The sequence below is a fragment of the Bubalus kerabau genome, chromosome 5 (genome assembly GCF_029407905.1).
Source record: "Bubalus kerabau isolate K-KA32 ecotype Philippines breed swamp buffalo chromosome 5, PCC_UOA_SB_1v2, whole genome shotgun sequence".
NCBI lineage: Eukaryota > Metazoa > Chordata > Mammalia > Artiodactyla > Bovidae > Bubalus > Bubalus kerabau.
The window spans coordinates 107,111,037-107,133,454 of NC_073628.1; the positions used below are offsets into that span (position 1 = coordinate 107,111,037).

Below are 22,418 nucleotides of genomic sequence, written 5' to 3' on the forward strand. Positions count from 1 at the left end.
CATTTATAATCAGCAATATCCAGCTGCATGCTGGTAATTAATGCACGCCTGCCCTTCCAAACAGTTCTCTTTTCATTAAAGTTGTCCCCATGGGGCCTCAGCTTGGCAACACTTGCCCAGCTGTTGATATGAGCTACTGTAAGTGCCGAAGGTGAATAAAACAGGATGACTTTAAAAGTAATTCAAACATTTTATAAAATTTGACACTGATGCTCCCCAAACAGGAAACAGGTCAGATCTTGAAATGTGAGTCTGGGCACAGATTTTTGAAGTCATCTGAGTCATTATTCAGCATAAAAAATATGAGGCCTTTCTGGCTCCATCACCCTTAGATCTGAGACATTGCACCCCAATTTCCTCCTCTATAAAATGGGGCTACTCTTGCTTGCCTCCAGGACTAAAAGAGGTAAGAGAGGGTAAAGACCTTAGCACAGGGTCTAGGATGAATTCAGTGTTCCAGAAAGAATAGTGGCTGCTGCTGCTGCTAAGTCGCTTCAATCGTGTCCTACTCTATGTGACCCCACAGACGGCGGCTCACCAGGCTCCTCTGTCCCTGGGATTCTCCCGGCAAGAACACTGGAGTGGGTTGCCATTTCCTTCTCCAATGCATGAAAGTGAAAAGTGAAGGTGAAGTCGCTCAGTCGTGTCTGACTCTTCGTGACCCCATGGACTGCAGCCTACCAGGTTCCTCCATCCATGGGATTTTCCAGGCAAGAGTACTGGAGTGGGGTGCCATTGCCTTCTCCGCTTAGGGCTCTTAGACATGTTTAAAATCTACTAACATCTGGCTGATGAGTTGACTCCAACCCTTTTCTGGCTCTGGGAGGCTCAGGGGTCAACTGGATTTGGGGGGAACTTGGGCAGCGATCCTGAATTTTGAAGGCTGAGGCAGGCAGCACCACCCTGCTCAAGTAACAGTGACTGTGCTGGGAATGGAAGGGGGTGGGGTGGGGGTGGGGTTTCCAGCTTGGGTGACCCAGAGTGGTAAGCTTTTGGGGAGTGGGGGCAGACACTGGGTAAGGGTCTATGGTGGATGTGAGGTGCTTGTGGGACACTCAGGAGGGGAAGCTCAGCGGAACCGCAAGCTCTGCCCTGCCCTTCCCTCCTCCCTGCCCCCCAATTTCCCCACTCCTCCACCCCTCCCCACCATGTCCTTTAGGAAGGTCCAGACATTCTGATAAGGGCCATGACCTTCTTACTTGGCTTTCCTGGGAATTACTGTCTGAGTTTCAGATCCCGTCTCATCTCTTTTTTCCTGCCACCTCGGAATCATTCTCCAGGACACCCAGCAATTTGCTTTTCCGGCTTTTAAACCAGCCTGCCTTCCTACCCCCAGCCCCTTCTTATTTTTAATCCACAAAGCTGCTTCTGCAAATAATAGCACACACCACCAGGTTTGATTAATTAACTGCACAAAAATGATGGGGAAACCAGTGAAGGAGATAATTATGCAAAACAGAAAGTGTCAGATTTACCAGCTAGTTTTCTTCCCCTTCTGCACGCTGAGGACTGGGTAGGGGGCTCCTTTCCTTTTCCCTGGAGCTGCTTGGTGAATGAGGGGCTCCCCAATAAGTCCTGCTCACAAAGGTCAGAAGAGAGGCCGGCAGGAGCTGGGGACGGGAGGACGGCCTCGCTGGGGACACACTTGATGGGCGGATGGTCAGCCCTTCCCAGGTGTGCTTGCTGATGGACGCCCCTTCCCTCCGGGCCCTCAAACACCCCCTTGAACCTGGCCCCAAATCAGGTCCATTTCTTTTCGTCCTCGGAGAAGGCAATGGCACCCCACTCCAGGACTCTTGCCTGGAAAATCCCATGGATGGAGGAGCCTGGTAGGCTGCAGTCCATGGGGTCGCTGGGAGTCGGACACGACTGAGCGACTTCACTTTTACTTTTCACTTTCATGCATTGGAGAAGGAAATGGCAACCTACTCCAGTATTCTTGCCTGGAGAATCCCAGGGACCGGGGCGCCTGGTGGGCTGCCGTCTATGGGGTCGCACAGAGTCGGACACGACTGAAGCGACTTAGCAGCAGCAGCAGCAGCAGCCTGTAGGCTGTCTCTTACTTGGAATGTTAAGAGCTGGGCTTTGAGGTGGGAGTAGGCAGAACAAACATCTTGGCCAAATTTCCCAGGTCCACCAGGACTGGCCTACCCTCGGAGTCTAGAGGAGTTCTGGGTTGCGCCTGAAGACCCCCGACTCCCGCACTGGAACGATCCTAGGGCTCTTGGAGCTGCACTGAGTTTGTTCTCCAGCTTTCTACAGGGAGGGGCTCTACAGGAAGGGCCCACCCAGAGCGCCGCCCAGTGGCGTCCCAGGACCTGGCACTCCTCACCTGGCCCCACCCACAGCGCCCGCCCCATCACCCGTGTGACCCTGAGGCGGTCTCTGGCGGCTCATCTCTCAACTCCCCCGGGCCAGGGCGCCGGCTTACCTCCTGCCTGCCTCGGCGTCGCGGTAGTCCTCGATGGCCAGCCGGAGCTTGCGCCGGTGTAGCGAGCTACACACGCCTAGGCCAAGCTCCAGGTCTTCGTCGCTCAGGCTCAGCAGCACCTGCGCCCGGGAGATGGGGATTGAGCGCCGAAGGGAGGCGTGGGAGCGGGGACCCAAGGAATCCCTCCCGGCGTTCCGGGCAGAGCAATGGGAAGAGCTCTGCAGGCGCCTCGCCAGAGGGCTGCTGCTACGGGAGGCGGTGGAATCCCCGAATGGACTGAAAAGGTGCTCAAGTCCAGCCCTGCCTCCCTCCAGCCAGATAAGGGAAAATTAGTCCTATTTTAAAGATGAGGAGCTGAGGATCAGAAGAGCTATGAACCTTGTTGGAGAGACAGTGATTTACTGGAGTCACTGGAGCATGAATCCGGTTCAGCCAGCTCCTGTAACTCTGGTGTGTGGGGTGGGGTGAGGGGAGAATCCCCACGGGGGTCCTACCTTCCCACTCTTGACGTTCTCCGCGCAGGCCTTGACGTACATGGGCATGGCCATGACTACCTCTAGCCAGGCCTGGACGGTACCCGCCTTCCAGTGGGACATGGGCGTGGTCCTGACCAGCTCCACCTGCTGCAGCCGGTCCATTTGCTCCTCGCCCTCCGACAGGCTGAGGCTCTGCCGCGTGGGGCTGCACTGGCTGTCGGAGTCTGCAACACACAAGCACACAGGGCCGTGCTGGGGAGTGGGGTGAGGGGCAGGCAGGGGGCAGGCTGCCCCCTCTGAGTAACCCCCCCCATGTCTTCCCCACCCTATACGGTTCTTCTTTTCAGAATCAAAATGGCTTTTGTTTTGTTATGCTGCCCCTCCCCCAATACACTAGTAACCTATGCCCTCTAAAAGGAAAAAAATTTAAAGAATTAAAAATCCAAGAAAGAATAAAAATAAAACAGAGAATCACCCCCAAACCCACGCTACCCGGAGATAGCAGCTGCTGGTATTTAGTTAAATATTCTTTGAGATCCACAGATGCCTACACTTCCTCCAATTAAAAAGTAAATAAATAAATAAAAAGTCTACAGGGCTTTTGCTTTGCTTTGAAAAGAACAAACTGGCATTATTAATCTGTGCTTAATCTGACTACATATCCTCATAAAAAATAAACAGTATTATAGCCACTGGGGGGGAAAAAAAAAAGCAACACAAAAAATGCCCACTCTTACAAACACACACAGATGCCCACATTTACATGGTCCATCCTGTTTTGTAGTATGCTGTTCTCATTTACACCATGGAGGACATGCCTCCTTCTCAGCAGTGACCTGTAATATCTTTTGACCACACAGGATTCGTGGAATGGATGCTTCACAATCTATTTCACCTGCCTCCTGTCGGTGGGCCTGGTCATCCCTCATTTTTCACTACTGTACACAACACAGAGACAGTCATTTTTGGGCAACTGGGTGATTCATATTTTTAGGATAAATGGAGCACCAGCTCTATTCCTGTACACACTGAAATGTGTTTCCGGAGTGGCCCTCACAGGCAAAAATGTCTTTCTACCAGCATTTTTCAGCCCCATTCCTCAATCCACAGTCAGCTGCATCAACACTTGATAAATATACCAAGTTCAGGTGGTGAGGAGTTAACAGAGAAGGGAAAAGAATCTTTTTCCAAAGCATGGTTAAGTGAAAACCCAAATGGATAAACTCAATACTGTGAGAAATGACAAATATTAAAAAATAAGCCTGATTTGAAAGGACCCTATATTGTATATTATACACCATTATAACAAGGTAAAAATTACATAGCCATAAAATCAGACAAATAGTAAAACAATCGGTGTGAAAAGCACAAAAGTGTTACAGTTACTGAGTTTGTATGAGGTTATTTCCCTCCTGCTGTACCTCTAAGTATCATTAAAGTTCCATAATAAACATATATAAATTTATAATGAAAAAAATAGAAACATTTAAAAACTAGGAAGCAGTATAAATGGTTATGGATGAAAGTTTAATCTGAATGAATGATACTTCATTTGTATGTCAGCATATAGGCAGTTCATTGAAAAACCTGTCATGGGAATATATTTTATATGAGAAAATGTGCACAATCTATTGCAAAATGAAAAAGCACAGTACAAGATAGCAGGTACAACATAATCCCAACCATGCTAAAATATGTATGATAATATATATAATGTGCATATAATACATGTGTTAGTCGCTGAGTCGTGTCTGACTTTTTGCAGCCCCATGGATTGTAGCCTGCCAGGCTTCTCTGTCCATGGAATTCTCCAGGCAAGAATACTGGAGTGGGTTGCCATTCCCATCTCCAGGGGATCTTCTGTACACAGGGACTGAACCCAGGTTTCCTGCATGGCAGGCAGATTCTTTACCGTCTGAACCACCAGGGAATCCTAATAATTGTATCTATATAATATATACATATATGTCATATATTACATTGTATTAGATGGTTAAATGCTAAAAGTCTTTATCTCTGGAAAGGGATGATATTTGTGTGTGAACATGTGTGTGTGTGTGTCATGAACTTGTGAGTGTGCCAGAATGTGTGTGCATATTTTTCTGTTTTCCAAGTTTTCTGCATTGGCTATATTATTTTTGAAATTGAAAAAAAAAACAAACCCCACAGACTAAAGACCTTACTTCTTCAAGTCACTGAGTTTGTATGAAGCCCTTTCCCTCAGTCACTTGCCTCCCTCCATTGAAATGCCTTGGACGACTCTTGGGGAACTGCAGCTTGGTGACCATACCCACCTGCCTCGTCCCAGCTCCACTGAAACCTTTCTTCCCAACACCTAACTACCCAGCTAAGAGCCCTTCGGGGCCCACAGCCACCTGGCCTGAAAGATGCCGGGCTGGTCCAGCAGGGCGCCAGGCAGAACGACCTAACACAGGGTGGGCAGAGATGGTGCCTCGTGCCTCAGTGTCCTTCTCTGCACATTGTCGTGATACTGCTCTCTGCTGCCTGCCTCCACCCCTGGGCTGCTCTGCGGACTCAGTGACAGTGGGGCTGAAGGGGCCTTTCTACACTGCATAGACAAGGGTGAGAGGTCATTGCCACATTACTATATTTCCTTTCTCAGGCAGACAGAAGGTGACCCTGCAACCCCCAGCCCCGAAAACAGCAGATGGTACAGACTCTGTGGGTCACCAATTTGAGCACTCTTGTTGCCATGGCGCCAGGGAATGCAGAAACAGCAGCTGCCTCTGCAGCCCTGCCTGGGAGGCTCCAAGTCCTTGCCTGGCTAGGGGCCTCAGCCTAGGTGTTCCCCTCCCTCCACTGCTAGAGCTGGGCCCCCAAGGACAGGCTTGACTGGCAGGGAAGCCTCTCTGGTTGGGTGTACAGCTGCTGACCACTGGCATCCGAACAGTGTGTCCGCCTGTTGGCTAGACTTGAGAACCTCTGCCTTATTCCCATATTGGAGTCATGTCTCTGTTACATGTTTCTGGGGAGATGAGAGACCATATGTGGCTGAGTCTGGTAATCCCAGATCCCAAGACACAACCCATGTTGTCTCTTTGGACCAGCCCTGTGGGAAGAGACTGAGGCTTCCCCAGTGGCTCAGGGGTAAAGAATCCACCTGCAATGCAGGAGACACAGGAGACATGGGTTCAATCCCTGGGTCAAGAAGGTCCCCTGGAGGAGGGCATGACAACCCACTCCAGTATTCTTGCCTAGGAAATCCCATGGACTGAGGAGCCTGGAGGGCTACAATCCACAGAGTCGCAATAAGTCAGACAAGACTGAAGTGACTGAGCATGTGGGAAGAGACTAGGCTTTGGAGTTTAACAGACTTTGGCTTTAAGCAAATTCCTTTACTTCTTGAAGCCTCAGTTTTCCCACCTATAAAATGAGAATAATAAGAATATCTACCTCTTAGGTTAACATGACTATTATATATTCTGAATATGAAGCCATAGTAGACACTCAGTCAAGGTGGCTATTATTGGTAATAAAGAGCCTCTACCCTGGGGTTTGGGCAATTTTTTTGGCTACACCTAGAATTTGGCAGAGTTGCCTCCATCCCCTTGTATTCCTGGGATGAAATGTGGTTTGAGTTCAGCTCAGGTGCTTAGGGAGGGAACCTAATTGAACTTCTTGCACCTGAGCAGAAGTTCATTGTCCTGGTTAGAGTCAAGCCTGGTCCAGGTGGGAGGGGCAGGGGTGTCTGTGATGGGAGGGGAGGATTTGTGGATTCTCTGCCAAGGTGGGCAGCTGGGGGTGTGTTTGTGTAGCTTGGCTACGTGTCCCCAAGTAGGGGAGATCAAAGGGCATGGGAAGGGGAAAGACAGGAGAGAGAACGGAAGAGAGACTCAAAGAGCAGAACTTCAGGAAAGAAATAGTGCCACGGAACACAAAGACAGCAAGATAAACAGGAAGAAGGAGAGACTGATAAGTGGACCAAAAAAATAAAAAAGCAAATTTCCGGTGTGTGTGTATGTATATGTGTGTGTATACACACTTGTAAGTGTGTATTTTCCTGAGCTTGATGTGTTTTTGTGCGTGTGTGTGGGCAATTCTGTAGATAACAAGCCTCAGGCCTGTGCAGGGAGCTGGCTTTTCAATTCACATTATTTATGGAGTCCAGGCTTGAGGAATGCCAGAGGCCAAGCTGGGTTCATATAAGCAAAACCACACATTTTGGTTTCTGAAAAACCAGCTATTCACTAGCTCTCCTCTTTCACCCCCTCCCTGTTCCCATCCCCAGGACTGATCACCAGGGAGAAGATGCTACAGAAGGATGAAGGGTGGGGGGAGGGAACCTTTGTGGCCATAAACCATTAATTAAAGGCAATTTCCAAAATGCAGGCATTATGGTGCCAGATTTTATGTCTGGGATTCCATCAATCCTGGCCTTTATTTCCCCTCTGCCTCAGCCCTGAGAATGGGAGTAACTCATGTTTATAGCCAGGAGCTAAGCGGAGGCTACAGAGTTAGAGGGGCTGGCCGAGCCTCTGGCAGAGTCTGAGGAGGTGCCACCAAAACATAGCCATTCTGGATCCTTCTGAACATTGGGAGGGCCATGGTGGTTCTGGAAAGAGAGGGTCTCATCCTTCCAAGCACTCTGTACACATACACATACCACAGAACATCAGCAATTAGTCATTGAGGTCTCCCTGAACCTGGGCCTCTAGAGGCCCAGTTGTGTTAGCCTAGCACAGGGGTTGCAGACTACAGCCCAAAGGCCAGACCCTGCCCTCTACCTGCTTCCCTACATGAAATGCTATTGGGACAGAGCCACGCTCATTTGTTTACACATTGTCTAAGGCTGCTGTTCTACTGGGGCTTCCCAGGTGGCTCAGTGGTAAAGAATCCACCTGCCGATGCAGGAGACACAGGTTCAGTCCCTGGGTTGGGAAGATCCCCTGGAGGAGGAAATGGCAACTCATTCTAGTATTCTTGCGTGGATAATCCCATGAACAGAGGAGCCTGGTGGGCTACAGTCCACGGGGTTGCAAAGAGTTGGACATGATTGAGCATGCATGCATGCTGTCTTGTTACCAGAGCAGAGCTGAATGGTTGTGACAGATTGGTCCCAAAAGGCTAAGATATTTACTATCTGGCCTGGGTGTTCATTGGTAGGACTGATGTTGAGGCTGAAACCCCAATACTTTGGCCACCTGATGCGAAGAGCTGACTCATTGGAAAAGACCCTGATGCTGGGAAAGATTGAAGGCAGAAGGAGAAGGAGACAACAGAGGATGAGATGGTTGGATGGCATCATTGACTCAATGGACATGGGTTTGGGTGGACTCTGGGAGTTGGTGATGGACAGGGAGGCCTGGCATGCTGTGGTTCACGGGGTCACAAAGTTGGACACGACTGAGCAACTGAACTGAACTGAACTGAACTGTTACAGAAAATCCTGTATAGAAACCCTGAGGTTCCGACGTTGGCAATTGACTATGAGAGACCTGGCTTTTAAGCCCAGCTCTGCTACTTGCCAGCCAGATGATCCTGGGGAAATGTTCTAAGTTTTCTCAGCCTTGCTATTCCCCATCTGGGGTGATACTAACGCTAATCTCACAGGCCTATGTGGGGACGAAAGGAGATGATATTTGATGTGGACAAAGTGCTCACCCTGGAGTCTGGCATATTGTGGGCACTTAGTGACTGTGTGGCCTCTGTCCTCTGCAGGCTCTCGTCCCTTACAGCCTAGACCCGCTCTGTCCAGGGCTGTAGCCACAAACCATGTGTGGCTGTTGGGTACCCGCAGGGTGGTCAGTCCACATTGAGAAGTGTTGATAGTGTAAAATACACCCTGAATTTTGAAGACTTTATACCAAAAAAAAAAAATAAATAAATAAAGTGTCTCATTAATACTTTTAAAAATTGATCACATATTGAAATGATAATATTTGGGGTATATTGAGTTCAATAAAATACATTACGAAGACTCATTTTACCAGTTTCTTTTTACTTTTTTAACATATCTATCTTATGGCAGAAAGTGAAGAGGAACTAAAAAGTCTCTTGATGAAAGTGAAAGAGGAGAGTGAAAAAGTTGGCTTAAAGCTCAACATTCAGAAAACTAAGATCATGGCATCTGGTCCCATCAGTTCATGGGAAATAGATGGGGAAACAGTGGAAACAGTGTCAGACTCTATTTTTTTGGGCTCCAAAATCACTGCAGATGGTGACTGCAGCCATGAAATTAAAAGATGCTTACTCCTTGGAAGGAAAGTTATGACCAACCTAGATAGCATATTGAAAAGCAGAGACATTACTTTGCCAACAAAGGTCCGTCTAGTCAAGGCTGTGGTTTTTCCAGTGGTCATGTATGGATGTGAGAGTTGGACTGTAAAGAAAGCTGAGTGCTGAAGAATTGATGCTTTTGAACTGTGGTGTTGGAGAAGACTCTTGAGAGTCCCTTGGACTGCAAGGAGATCCAACCAGTCCATCCTAAAGGAGATCAGCCCTGGGTGTTCTTTGGAAGGACTGATGCTAAAGCTGAAACTCCAATACTTTGGCCACCTCATGCGAAGAGTTAACTCATTGGAAAAGACTCTGATGCTGGGAGGGATTGGGGGCAGAAGGAGAAGGGGACGACAGAGGATGAGATGGCTGGATGGCATCACCGACTCGATGGACGTGAGTTTGGGTGAACTCCGGGAGTTGGTGATGGACAGGGAGGCCAGGCATGCTGCGATTCATGAGGTTGCAAAGAGTCAGACACGACTGAGCAACTGAACTGAACTGAACCAGAAAAATCTAAAACCACATAATGTTAATGTGGTTGACATTATATTTTTACTGGGCAAAGCTGGTCTGGATGGAAAACTTTTGTTTTCTCATTTCATTTTACACCCCTCTGTTGGTTTGGAAGTTAAGCACCCTATTTCCAAAACTACTGTTTTGGGTTCAGTCGTTCTTGAAGTGTGGTGCCTGGGCCAGTTGTGGCAGCAACACCTGGGAATTTGTTAGAAACGAAAAATCTAGAAACCCACCCCAGATCTCCTGGAACAGAAATTCTGAGGGTGGGAGCCAGTGATCCGTGTTTTAACAGGCCTCCAGGAGATTCTGATGTATATGGATGTTCTAGAACCTTCTAAAATACTGTGTATATTTAACTTTATAATAAAGCCTAGGATTGATCAATATCTTACTGCCTTCTCCTAAATAGTAAGAGTTATTAAAAAATATATTAATTCTGATCATTCTTCCTGACTTATACTACCATGTCCAATATTTTAATTCCATTCTTAAAAAAAACAAACAAACAAGAACAACTCTAATTTAGACATTATGGGTTTCCCAGGTGGCACTAGTGGTAAAGAATCTGCCTGCAAGTGCAGACCAAGAGGCTTGGGTTCAATCCCTGGGTCAGGAAGATCCCTTGGAGAAGGGAGTGGCACCCTACTCCAGAATTCTTGCCTGGAAAATCCCATGGACAAAGGTGCCTGGCAGGCTACAGTCCATGGGGTCTCAAAGAATCAGACATGACCGAGCACACACACACACACACACACACACACACACACTTTAGACGCTGTCATCATGATTAATTTGTATTGGTAATATTTGCTTAAAATAATTTACCTACATGCTTACCAGTTTCTTTGTTCATCATTCCTTCTTATGTCTCAGACCTCACTTCTAGGAAGAGTTATATTCATATTTATGAAGAGCATGTTTTAAAAGTTCCTCCATAAAGAGTTTTTTGTTGGTAAGCTCTTACGACTTTTGTTTATATGAAAAAAGTCTATATGTCACCCTTGTTACTAAAGAGTTCTGCTGGGTACACAGTTTTAGATTGACAGTTTTTTCCTTTGCACTTGGAAGACATTACTCGACTATCTGTCTCCTTTTTGCTAAAGAGAAGTCAGCTCCAGTTTGATTGTTCTTTTGTTAGCTACTCTTCAGATTTTCTCTTTGTCTTTTTTGTTCAGTTTCACTATGATGTGGCTAGATGTGGATTTCTTTTCATCCATCCTGGTTTATGTAAATTGTGTTTCCTGCATCAGTGGGTTCGTTTTTGAATATTCTCAACCATTATTTTTTTATGATTTGTTTTATTGTAAAAAAGACCATTTTTAGAGTCTTTTTACAGACTATTACAGTTCTTTTTTAAAGACCATTTTTAAAGTCTTTATTGAATTTGTTATAATATTGCTTTCTTTTTTTTTTTTTTGGCTGCAAGGCATGTGGGATCTTAGTTCCCCAACAAGGGATTGAACCTACGCTACTGGTATTGGAAGGTGAAGTCTTAACCACTGGACCTCTAAGGAAATCCCTCAACCATTACTTCTTTCTCTTCTCCATTCTGTTTGCTCTCCTTCTGGGATTGGACTTTCTTCCCTATCTTACAACCTAGTCTGTCCAACAGAACTTTCTCTGATGATGGAAATGTTGCATATAGGCATATCTTGCCTTATTACACTTTACAAATATTGCATTTTTTGCAAATTGAAGGATTGTGGCAATCCTGTGTCAAGCAAGTCTATTGGCACCATTTTTCCAACATTTTCTCACTTCATATCTCTGTCAAATTTTGGCAATTCCCTTGATATTTCGAACATTTTCATTATTACATTTGTTATGCTCAGTGATCCTTGATGTTACTATTGCAAAAAGATTACCACTTGCTGAAGGCTCAGATGATGGTTAGCATTTTTTAGCAATGAAGTATTTATAAATTAAGGTATATACACTGTTTTTTTTTTTTTTAGACAGAATGGTATTGCACAGTTAATAGGAAACAGTACAATGTAAGCATAACTTTTATATGCACTGGGAAACCAAAAAATTCATGTGACTTGCTTTATTGTGGTATTCACTTTACTATGATGGTCTGGAACCCAATCCATGACATCTTTGAGGTCTGCCTGCCATGTACACTGTCCAGTATGACAGCTGTCAACCACATGTGGCTATGAGCACTTAACATGTGGCTAGTGCAACTGGGGAACTGACTTATAAACTTAATTTTAATTGATTCAAATATAAGTTTACATGGCTGTATGTGGCTGGTGGCTATTGCTACAGACCAGATTTCTCCTTTATGGGTTTCATCAACTTCTCTCTCTGTATTGCATTTGGGTAATTTCTTTAGACTTATTTTCCATGTTTAATAGTCTCTCTTCAGCTATTTAGTCTGCTGTTGAGTCCATCCTTTTTTTTTTTTTAATGTTACCAACTATATATATTTTTAAATTTCTAAAATTTATATTTGGTTCTCTTTTAACTTTGCCTGGTCTTCCCAGATAGTCTCATGTTGTTTGTTCAGGTCTATGATTTTTTAGATTTCCTTAAATATCCTAAAGTATTTAATCTTAAATATTGCCTGCACATTACCATGTATTTGGTGTTGATAATTACTGTGTCTGAAAGGGCTTAGAGGGTCCAGATTGCTGTTTATTAATCTTTCTGCTGACTCTCATGCATGAACTCATATTTGATCTTATGGGAATCTCTGGCTTCTAAATAGCAATGTTTTCCTCCAGAGAGGATAGACATTGCTTCTGCTGGGGCGGGGATGAGATAGGGAGTGGGGATGACACCTGGGAGCAGGGACCACTTCACTCCCTGTCAGAGGCCCTAGGAGGATAAGAGTTGCATGTTCTGATGCTTCATTTTGCCACATCCCAAGGAAGAAGGGGGCCACAGAGGACGAGATGGTTAGATAGCATCACTGACTCCATGGACATAAATTTGAGCAAATTCCAGGAGTTAGTGGAGGACAGAGGAGCTTGGCGTGCTGCAGTCCATGGGGTCACAAAGCACTGGACGAGACTTAGCGACTGAATAGCAACGAGGCTTACTCCCCTGTCACTGGTCCTGATGTCAGCATCTGTCCTTAGGACAAGCCCCAGTGTTTGTGTTTGGTTATCACTCTCTGCTCTGGTCCTGGTATTAGATCACGGCCTTTTGTTTTCGGATGGAAGTGCCTCAGGAATTTTCCTTACTGTTGATGAGGCCGGTGATGTGTTACAATACATATTTGTTTTGTTTCAGATTTAGTGGTTTTGTAGATGGAGGTCCTTCAGAGTCTGCCTTTCCCCTCACTGCCCAAGTGGACATCCCTCCTGCGATGGGCACTGTCCACCCAGAACTCTTCATGTTCTGCTGGCACCACGTGCATGGGTCTGTTCACCTGCCCTGCCCAAAGGAAATCCCTAAATCAGTGGGCAAACCTATCCATCTCTTTATTACCCAGGCCTGGTTCATGGTGATGCTTAATGCCATTAGCGGCGGTAAACCCCAAAGCTATAGGAAAGGAGGGAACAATATAATTTTGTTTTTAATTTGAATCTACCCAGGGATCTCTTCTGCTCAACACCCTTCACCAGCTGCCTGGATAAAACCCAAGTTCCTTACATAACAGCGCTCTGTGTGGTCCACCCTTGCCAACTTGATCAGCTTCTCCTCAGTCTCTCACCCCTCCCTGGGCTTTTAAGGAATACTTCCTCAGTCCTGCCTCTCCTAGTCCTCATCCCTAACTGGCTGTGCCTGCTGCCCTCTCTGCCCTAAAGGTGATCTGTTGTTGTCTAATCTGCCTGAACTCCTACAAAGCCGTCAGGGCCCTATTTAAATGTTACCTCTTCCAGGTCACCTAGCCTAGGCCAGTCACCCCCTGAAACACACACCCCCTCCATGGCTCCCGGCCCACACTTATGCTCACACAAGCTCTCATTATCCCAGACACTGAGCCTACACTTCTCAGAGCTGAAGTTCATTAACAGTTATGTAATTGTTTGAAGGAAATACAACCAGTCCATCCTAAAGGAGATCAGTCCTGGGTGTTCATTGGAAGGACTGATGCTGAAGCTGAAACTCCAATACTTTGGCCACCTTATGCGAAGAGTTGACTCATTGGAAAAGACCCTGATGCTGGGAGGGATTGGGGGCAGAAGAAGAAGGGGACAACAGAGGATGAGATGGCCGGATGGCATCACCGACTCAATGGACATGAGTTTGGGTAAATTCCGGGAGTTGGTGACGGACAGGGAGGCCTGGCGTGCTGCAATTCATGGGGTCACAAAGAGTTGGACATGACTGAACTACTGAACTGAACTGAATTGTTTGAAGAGTGTCTGACTTCCCACTAGATATCAACTCCACAAGGACAGGAGCTGAGCCCGGTCTGCTCCCTGGGTATCCCTGGTTCCTAGTAAGGGCCCAAGTTAGTGTTGTGCTGGTAAATGTGTAACAAGCAGCTCTCATATTTTTAAAAAGCGCTTTGGTTTATAGCACATGTTTGCCCATCTCTGTGATGTAAATATGCCCACTGTGGCCAATTTCAGTTGCCCACATGATGCCACTGGACATGGGTTGGAAATCAGTTTTTGAAGCTCTGTGAGCTCAGCTGCCTGAAACGGAAGGAGCTCTGTACACATTGGTTAAAAGAAGGCAGGAAGGGCGGGAGGTGAGGAGGGAGGGAGCAGGTCTCCCTTTCTGACTGACCTTCTGCCAGCCCCACCCCCTCGAGGCCACCTTAAGATGCTTGTAGTTCTTTAAATGTACACATGGTCTCAGGAACTCTCAACCTTGGCAGTATTTTAACAACATTTTTTTCTTTATTTTTAATTGAGGGATAATCACTTTATGATGTTGGACTGGTTTCTGCCATATATCAACAAGAATCAGCTGTAAGTATACATATATTCCCTCCCTCGTGAGCCTCCCTCCCACCCCGAGATCCACCCCTCTAGGTCATCACAGAGCACCAAGCTGAGATCCCTGTAGCAGCTTTCCACTAGCTTTCTATTTTACACAAGATGGCACCCCACTCCAGTACTCTTGCCTGGAAAATCCATGGACAGAGGAGCCTGGTAGGCTGCCGTCTATGGGGTCGCACAGAGTCGGACACGACTGAAGTGACTTAGCATAGCATGGTGTATATATGGGGCTTCCCAGGTGGCTCAGTGGTAAAAACAAAACAAAAACCCGGCCTGCCACGCAGGAGACGATGATATGATCTGTAAGTCAGGAGATCCCCTGGAGAAGGAAATGGCAACCCACACCCCCTATTCTTGTCTGGGAAATCCCATGGACAGAGGAGCCTGATGGGCTACAGGGCATGGGGTCACAAAGAGTCAGACACGACTTAGCAACTAAACAGTGGCAGCTGCAGCAGTATATATGTGGCAATGCTGTTGCTGCTGCTGCTAAGTCGCTTCAGTCGTGTCCGACTCTGTGCGACCCCATAGACGGCAGCCCACCAACCTCCCCCGTCCCTGGGATTCTCCAGGCAAGAACACTGGAGTGGGTTGCCATTTCCTTCTCCAATGCATGAAAGTGAAAAGTGAAAGTGAAGTCGCTCAGTCGTGTCCAACCCTCAGCGACCCCATGGACTGCAGTCTACCAGGCTCCTCCGTCCATGGGATTTTCCAGGCAAGAGTACTGGAGTGGGGTGCCATTGCCTTCTCCGATGTGGCAATGCTACTGTCGATTTGTCCCAGCCTCTCCTTCCCCTGCTGTGTCCACACGTCTGTTTTCTCTATATCCGTGTTTCTATTCCTGCCCTGCAAATATGTTCATCAGCACCATTTGTCTAGATAACCTTGGCAGTATTAAATGACATTTGAGACTAGACCATTCTTTGCCATAGGGGTTGTCCTGTGTTCAGCACCGTCCCTGGCCTCCACCCACCAGAGGCCAGTGAGCACGTGGCGTGGCTGCTGCCAGCGCCCCCAGCCTTCCACCCTGGGTCCCTCCCGTGCTTGGGCCAGCCCTGCTCAGACAGCTGACTCCAGTTAAAACTCCCTGCCCTTGGGCAGTAATGGGGGAGCCCCTGTCAGCACTTTTCAAGCCAAACGCTGAATTCTCTTTTTTTAAACACTGTATTATAATGTGAAGTAGTGATGTTTTATGGCCTGATAACGGCCGCTGCATTGGATGGAGATGCTTTCCCCAAGCCCTCGGTCACAGCTCCTATGAAATAGTAGGTGCAATGGTCAGGCCTCCTGAGCCTGGGCTGCTAGGACCACACAGTGTGGTCTAAATGGCATCGAATCACTAACTGTGCAGCTGCTAGAATGATGGCAGGAGCCCGAGTGGGCCGCCCCCAACACCCCGACCCCAGAGCCAAGCAGGCCTTTGGAGGCCCTGAGCTAAGAGCTGATAGCCCTTTCCCCCCAAGTGTCCCTTCAAATACACTAACCCATGAGGCACCCTGAGAAATCCCAGAGCTCTGCTCTCACCCCTGACAACTACTTTCTGCTTAAAAAAAAATCAAATACTTCCCTTCCCCCTCATTTGTGATGCTGCTGCCCAGCAAGGATGTAAGCTATGCTCAGTGTCTCCAGCCCCACAAGTCCCCTGTCCCCCGCCTTGGAGGACACCCTCCTCCAGCCACGCTTCCTGCCAGCCCCTCCTCCCCACATCCCAAGAACTTTCCCAGACAGCAGGGCACCTGTTGAGTTGACAAGGCTCCACCCCGCTCTACACTCATTTCCCGGGTATGTTGCTGCTACTGCTAAGTCACTTTCAGTCGTGTCCGACTCTGTGCGACCCCATAGACGGCAGCCCACCAGGCTCCGCCATCCCTGGGATTCTCTAGGCAAGAACACTGGAGTGGGTTGCCATTTCCTTCTCCAATGCATGAAAATGAAAGGTGAAAGTGAAGTTGCTCAGTTGTGTCTGACTCTCAGCGACCCCATGGACTGCAGCCCACCAGGCTCCTCCATCCATGGGATTCTCCAGACAAGAGTACTGGAGTGGGGTGCCATCGCCTACACTCAATTCCCAGGTATGTGCTAGGCAAGTATTTCCCAATTTTACTTTGGAGGAAGGTGCTCAGAAGAGGTCCGAGGAAGGCAAATGTACTATGATCCAATGACAACTGCTATATGCTTTAAAAAAAAAAAAACATGTACCAGAATGTTCTTTTTCTTCCTTGCTAGCCTGTTGTCATGCTGAGGAGCGCTCACATTTGGGAGAGAAGTCCTTCTTAGAGTCTAACCTGCAACTGGTGTCTCCCACCCCACCTTTTTTTTTTTCTTCCCTCCCACCTTCCTGATTTGACATCTCTGAGAACCAGAAGTACCCTTTTCCTGAAACCCTAAAAGTGGAAGTTAGACTTGCTAGACCTTCAAAGAATTGATCACTACAACAGGGCAGGCCACTCTGAGTTTCCTGAAACACCTGTCTCCTGTGTTCTGCTCCAGGAAATGACCATGATACTACTGTTGCAGGAAAAGGAGACTCGAGAGGATGGTCATATCCCAGGTCTCAGGCGAGTCCCTGGGGCGGGCCACCAAGTGAGGGGCCTTAGCTTCATGCAGGAAAGAATTCACTAGCGAGCCGAAGTGGAGTGAAAGCAGGTTTATTCTGCATACTCCGTAGGGTGTGGGCCAGCTCAGAAGACAAAAGGGCTTCTCTCCTCTTTTTTGCTTTCACCAGCTGGCTGCTGGCCTCTGCATGTATTCCCACAGTTAATCCTTTTTTCCAACCTGCCTTCCTGGCCAACTTCTCTATGGGCGGTTGGGCCTTAACGGTGAATTCTGTGGAAAGTGAAGGGGCTCTTTGAGCAGAGGCCATGGGCAGGAAGAGGGTTCCTATCCACGTGTCCATGTAGGGACGGTGCAAGTTTGCGTCTGTGCGGTTCTTGGAGGCAAAGCTGGGGGCAGTGGATACTTGGAGAGTGATGGATAGCTGTGTGGTCTGAGGACCCCTAATGGATCTGCGTCTTCCCTTCACTGACCCATCTCCCTTTCAGGCCTCAGGACCTCTCTGCTCAGCCTGCTTCCATGACCCCCATGGATAGTGATTATTGCTTTGGCCCACCCATTTGCTTGCTGGGATGGGGGACCACCGCTGAGTCAGATCCATGAACCTCTGGCTTGGGTGTGGCATTTGGAGCTGATACCTCCTTTGGGATCATCCTCATTGAATAATGCACCTTTCCACACCACTCCCCACCCCGCCACCTCCTCAAAATGCCTTGCGATTGCCTCCTGGAAATTTCTTGCCCCAGTGGTGAGCAGCCATATTTCTTGCCCCAAGGCCAATAGGAATGGCAAAGACATTTAAGAGTGGTGGTTTAGTTGCTAATTTGTGTTTGACTCTTATGATCCTGAGGACTATAGCCTGCCAGAATCCTCTGTCCGTGGAATTTTCCAGGCAAGAATACTGGAGTGGGTTGCCATTTCCTTCTCCAGGGGATCCTGCCAACCCAGGAATCGAACCCGGGTCTCCTGCACTGCAGGTAGATTCTTTACCAACTGAGCTATATAGTATCTGTTTAATTTCTTTCAAAATAAAGAGTGCTTTGGTAAGGTTCATTTTGGGGGCCTTCTTGCAACTTAAGATGCTACAGGAAATGTCAAGGAGAAAACTGATGCTGGTCATGACTATTCCTCATGCATCCTGAAACATGATTCCTGGGGGTATCTGTATCCAGGGCTGGCGGCCACCATGCTCACTGTGGACTGACACCCCGTTCAAGCCCATCAGTATGTTTAGCTGGAGCCTTGGCACAAGGCAGAGAATCCTAAGAAGTTTCCACCCACTTGGGGAAGTGAGCCTCTCCCTGCTTTTAGATGAACTCCTTTAATTGTGACAGCCCTTCTCTGCCTCCCTCTAGGACTATAATTGTTCTAAAGGCTCATGGTTTTATCAGATTCACTCATATCTGCTTGGAAAATGGTGTAGGGAAATAGTCTGCTGGACCCCAATTCTTAGCCTTGTTCCATTGCTGACTACGTCTCCTTGGGCTGTTTATGTGGCCCCTTGGAGCCCCGGTTTCCTCATCTGTAAGGTTGACAGTAACACACACTTCATATGATTTTGGGCGTGACTTTGCCAACAAAGGTTCGTCTAGTCAAGGCTATGGTTTTTTCCTGTGGTCATGTATGGATGTGAGAGTTGGACTGTGAAGAAGGCTGAGCGCCAAAGAATTGATGCTTTTGAACTGTGGTGTTGGAGAAGACTCTTGAGAGTCCCTTGGACTGCAAGGAGATCCAACCAGTCCATTCTGAAGGAGATCAGCCCTGGGATTTCTTTGGAAGGAATGATGCTGAAGCTGAAATTCCAATACTTTGGCCACCTCATGCGAAGAGTTGACTCATTGGAAAAGACCCTGATGCTGGGAGGGATTGGGGGCAGGAGGAGAAGGGGACGGCAGAGGATGAGATGGCTGGATGGCATCACTGACTCGATGGACGTGAGTCTCAGTGAACTCCGGGAGTTGGTGATGGACAGGGAGGCCTGGCGTGCTGCGATTCATGGGGTCGCAAATAGTCGGACACGACTGAGTGACTGATCTGATCTGATCTGATGTTAGAATGATTTGTGTTATCGCATTGTTTGCGTCTGCATCCTCAGCCCTTAGCCCTAGGCCTGGCACATAGACAGTGGTCACCCAGTGTTTGTTGAATGACATAGTGAGTGTATATGAAGTGCCTCCATGGCAGGCCCTCAGTGAAAGTCAGCAAGTCATATAGTACTTTCCTCTCCCAGCTTCCATCACTGCCCATACACCCCACCCCCACCAACCCCAGAAGCCGGTCTTTGGCCTCAGTCCTCAGCCTGACCCGTCTCCATATCCCTGGGCCTCTGGGTTACGGCTGTGTCCACTTTGATGACTGTGCATCCTGCTAGGATTTCCGGGAGAGCAAGGAGTGACCCTTCTGTGAGGCTCATCAGCACCTTCACCTGCAGGTGGAGCACTCCCCGACACCCTCGCCATCTCCGAGTCCCATGAGCCTGGCCAAGCCCATGAGAAATGGTCTCGTGGTCTGGCTGGGCACTCAGGCTGCAGGTGCTCTGACCCCAAGTCCTGCCAGCCATATTTGGCCTCCAGGGCCTCAGGATTCCTGTGCTGATTCCAGGCTTCTGAGGGTAGCTCCCCTGCTACTCCCCCAAACACCCCAAGCCCTGGGGACACTTCTTGGGGTCAGAAATGAGTGGTCCCCCCGCTGCCTGGTGGCCCAGGGAGAGATGGGCAGGAAGGCCCTCTGGTGAAGGAGGATATGGGCCAATGAAATGGGGATCTATGACCAGGGAGGCCCAGGACTCTCTGGCCAGGGGGAAAGACAAGGACCATCAACACTGGACCAGCCTACAGAGAGTCCAGATGGGAGGTGGTGGAGCCAGTGGTCTGGAGATATATTGGGGTCATGGAATTTTTTTCCCCCAAAAGGATACCCTCATAGCTCAATAGGAAACCCTGGTTCGGATCCTGGGTCAGGAAGATCGGCTGAAGAAGGGATAGGCTACCCACTGCAGTATTCTTGGGCTTCCCTTGTGGCTCAGCTGGTAAAAGAATCTGTCTGCAGTGTGGGAGACCTGGGTTTGATCCCTGGTTTGTGAAGATCCCCTGGAGAAGGGAAAGGCTACCCACTCCAGTATTCTGGCCTGGAGAATTCCATGGACTGTATAGTCCATGGGGTCACAAAGAGTCAGACACTACTGAGCGACTTTCACTTTTCACTTTCAAAGGATACCCAGGTGGTGCTAGTGGTAAAGAACCCGTCTGCCGATGCAGGAGATGTGAGAGACTCGGTCTGCTCCCTGGGTTGAGAAGATTCCCTGGAGGAGGAAATGGCAACCCACTCCAGTATTCTCGCCTATAAAATCCCATGGACAGAGGAGCCTGGTGGACTGCAGTTCATGGGGTTGCAAACAGTTGGACACAATTGAGCACGCACCAAGGACACTAAACGTAAAAGAAAAATAGATGCTGATATTAAAGAATTGGGGTGTATCACATGACATTTTTGGCTTTCATGAAAAACCAGGAGCTTTGGAAGCACTGCAGCCCGGCATGACTGCTTCCTTTAGATTCGATGGGAGGGGGCAGGTGTGAGCCCAGCACAGGGCTGGCCATGAGGGTGCTCACAGAGGTGGGTCCTTATCATTGTCACTCAGATGCCGCTGTGGAGACCCTCAGAGCAGACAGCAGCGGTCACTCCACTCGCCTCCCCATCAGGACTGGCTGCCTGGTGCTTCATGACACCTGGCTGTGAATGGACTGTGTCCTCACCCGAAAGGTGGACACAGGTTCCCAGAGGCCCATGCTACAGATGAGGAAAGTCGAGCTCTGCCATATGCTAGATGCTTTTACCCACTTCTGAGTCCATCTTTGCAACAGCCCTGTGAGGTAGGCAGTCTGATTTCCATTTTACAGAGGGAGAAACAGGTTCAGAGGAACTGGGGGACTGGCTTAGGGTCACACAGCTGAGTGCCAGCTCTGGACTCAAACCCAAAGATCTGGCTCCAAAACCTGGCTTTCCTCGACTCCTCTCCCCAATGGCTTGTGTGTGCGCGTGCTTAGTTGCTCAGTTGTGTGTAGCTCTTTGCGACTCCGTGGACTGTAGCCCGCCAGGCTCCTCTGTCCATGGGGATTCTCCAGGCAAGAATACTGGAGTGGGTGTCCATGCCCTCTTCCAGGGGATCTTCCCAACTCAGGGATTGAACCCAGGGCTCTCGCATTGCAGGAAGATTCTTTACTGTCTGAGCCGCCAGGGAAGTACCGCCCCCACCCCCACCCCCCCCCCCCCCGCCAATGGCTTAGTTTTGATCAATTCTGCTGGTTCAGGCTGTCACTAAAGTGAATTTGTATTTCTTAAACATGCGTGAGGAGATGGAGGGGCCCTGTGAATGATTCACCATCCCGAGATGCGCTCTCTGACCCTCGGTTTGCAGACAGCCCTCAGATTCCCCTGCCTTGCAGAGAGCTTCCTCTTCTGTCACCAGAGCGCTGGTCCCCGTGGTGACAGCTGACAGAGTCGGCCTTCTCCCCTCCCTGGCCCGGGTCCTCCTTATCATGGGCTCCATGCCACCCCCAGAAACATCTGCCTCCTAACAAGGAAAGAAGCTGGTGCTCCTTGGCAGGTGTAGGGTCCGTTTGGATGTGACTTCAGCCCCGCTGGCCTGTCCCAGGGAAAGCAATTAGGCAGCTCAGAGCTGGTCGGGGGCAGGGCAGCTGGGCCAGGTGTCTGCCAGGGTGGTGTGTGCACTTCTCTTCCCACGCCAGGGCCCTGTGGCATTAGACTTGGCTCCTCTGTCTACACCTGGGCCAGCAGCAAGACGAACACCTGAGCCTGGAATTTCTCAGCCACTCTGGGGGGGCTTCTCTGCCTCTGCAGATGCTGCTCACTGACTCAGCTTCTTTCCGAGCAAAGGAGATGCTCAGAGAAAGGTTCTGACTCACCTGGCCCTGTGCCCAGCTCACCTCACCTCACTATTTTTTTTTTTTTTTTTTTGACCGTGCCCTGTGGCATATGGGATCTTAGGTCCCCGACCAGGGATTGAGCCTACACCCCCTGCACTGGAAATGCGAGGTCTTAACTACTAGACCACTAGAGAGGTCCCTCACATCACTTCTTCACACTCATGGAGATCCCACATGAGCCACAGGGTCTTCCGTGGCTAAACCGTCAGGAGCGAGTCTGCCTGCTGTTGTTTAGTCACTAACTCGTGTCCAACTCTTTTGCAGGGGTTCTTCCTGACCCAGGGATCAAACCCAAGTCTCCTGCATTGCAGGCAGATTCTTTACCATCTGAGCTATCAGGGAAGCCTTTCCT

General features: G+C 48.7%; 1 protein-coding gene across 1 annotated transcript in view; it reads right to left on the reverse strand.

Moving 5' to 3' along the window:
• KAZN (kazrin, periplakin interacting protein) overlaps positions 1–22,418 on the reverse strand; it is a 1,028,616-nt gene that overhangs the window by 22,620 nt on the left and 983,578 nt on the right. The window contains exons 11-12 of the mRNA XM_055582647.1: positions 2,926–3,131; positions 2,432–2,550 (exon numbers count right to left, since the gene is read on the reverse strand). Of these exons, the coding sequence (XP_055438622.1) occupies positions 2,432–2,550; positions 2,926–3,131 (325 nt within the window). The remainder of the gene's footprint in view (positions 1–2,431; positions 2,551–2,925; positions 3,132–22,418) is intronic.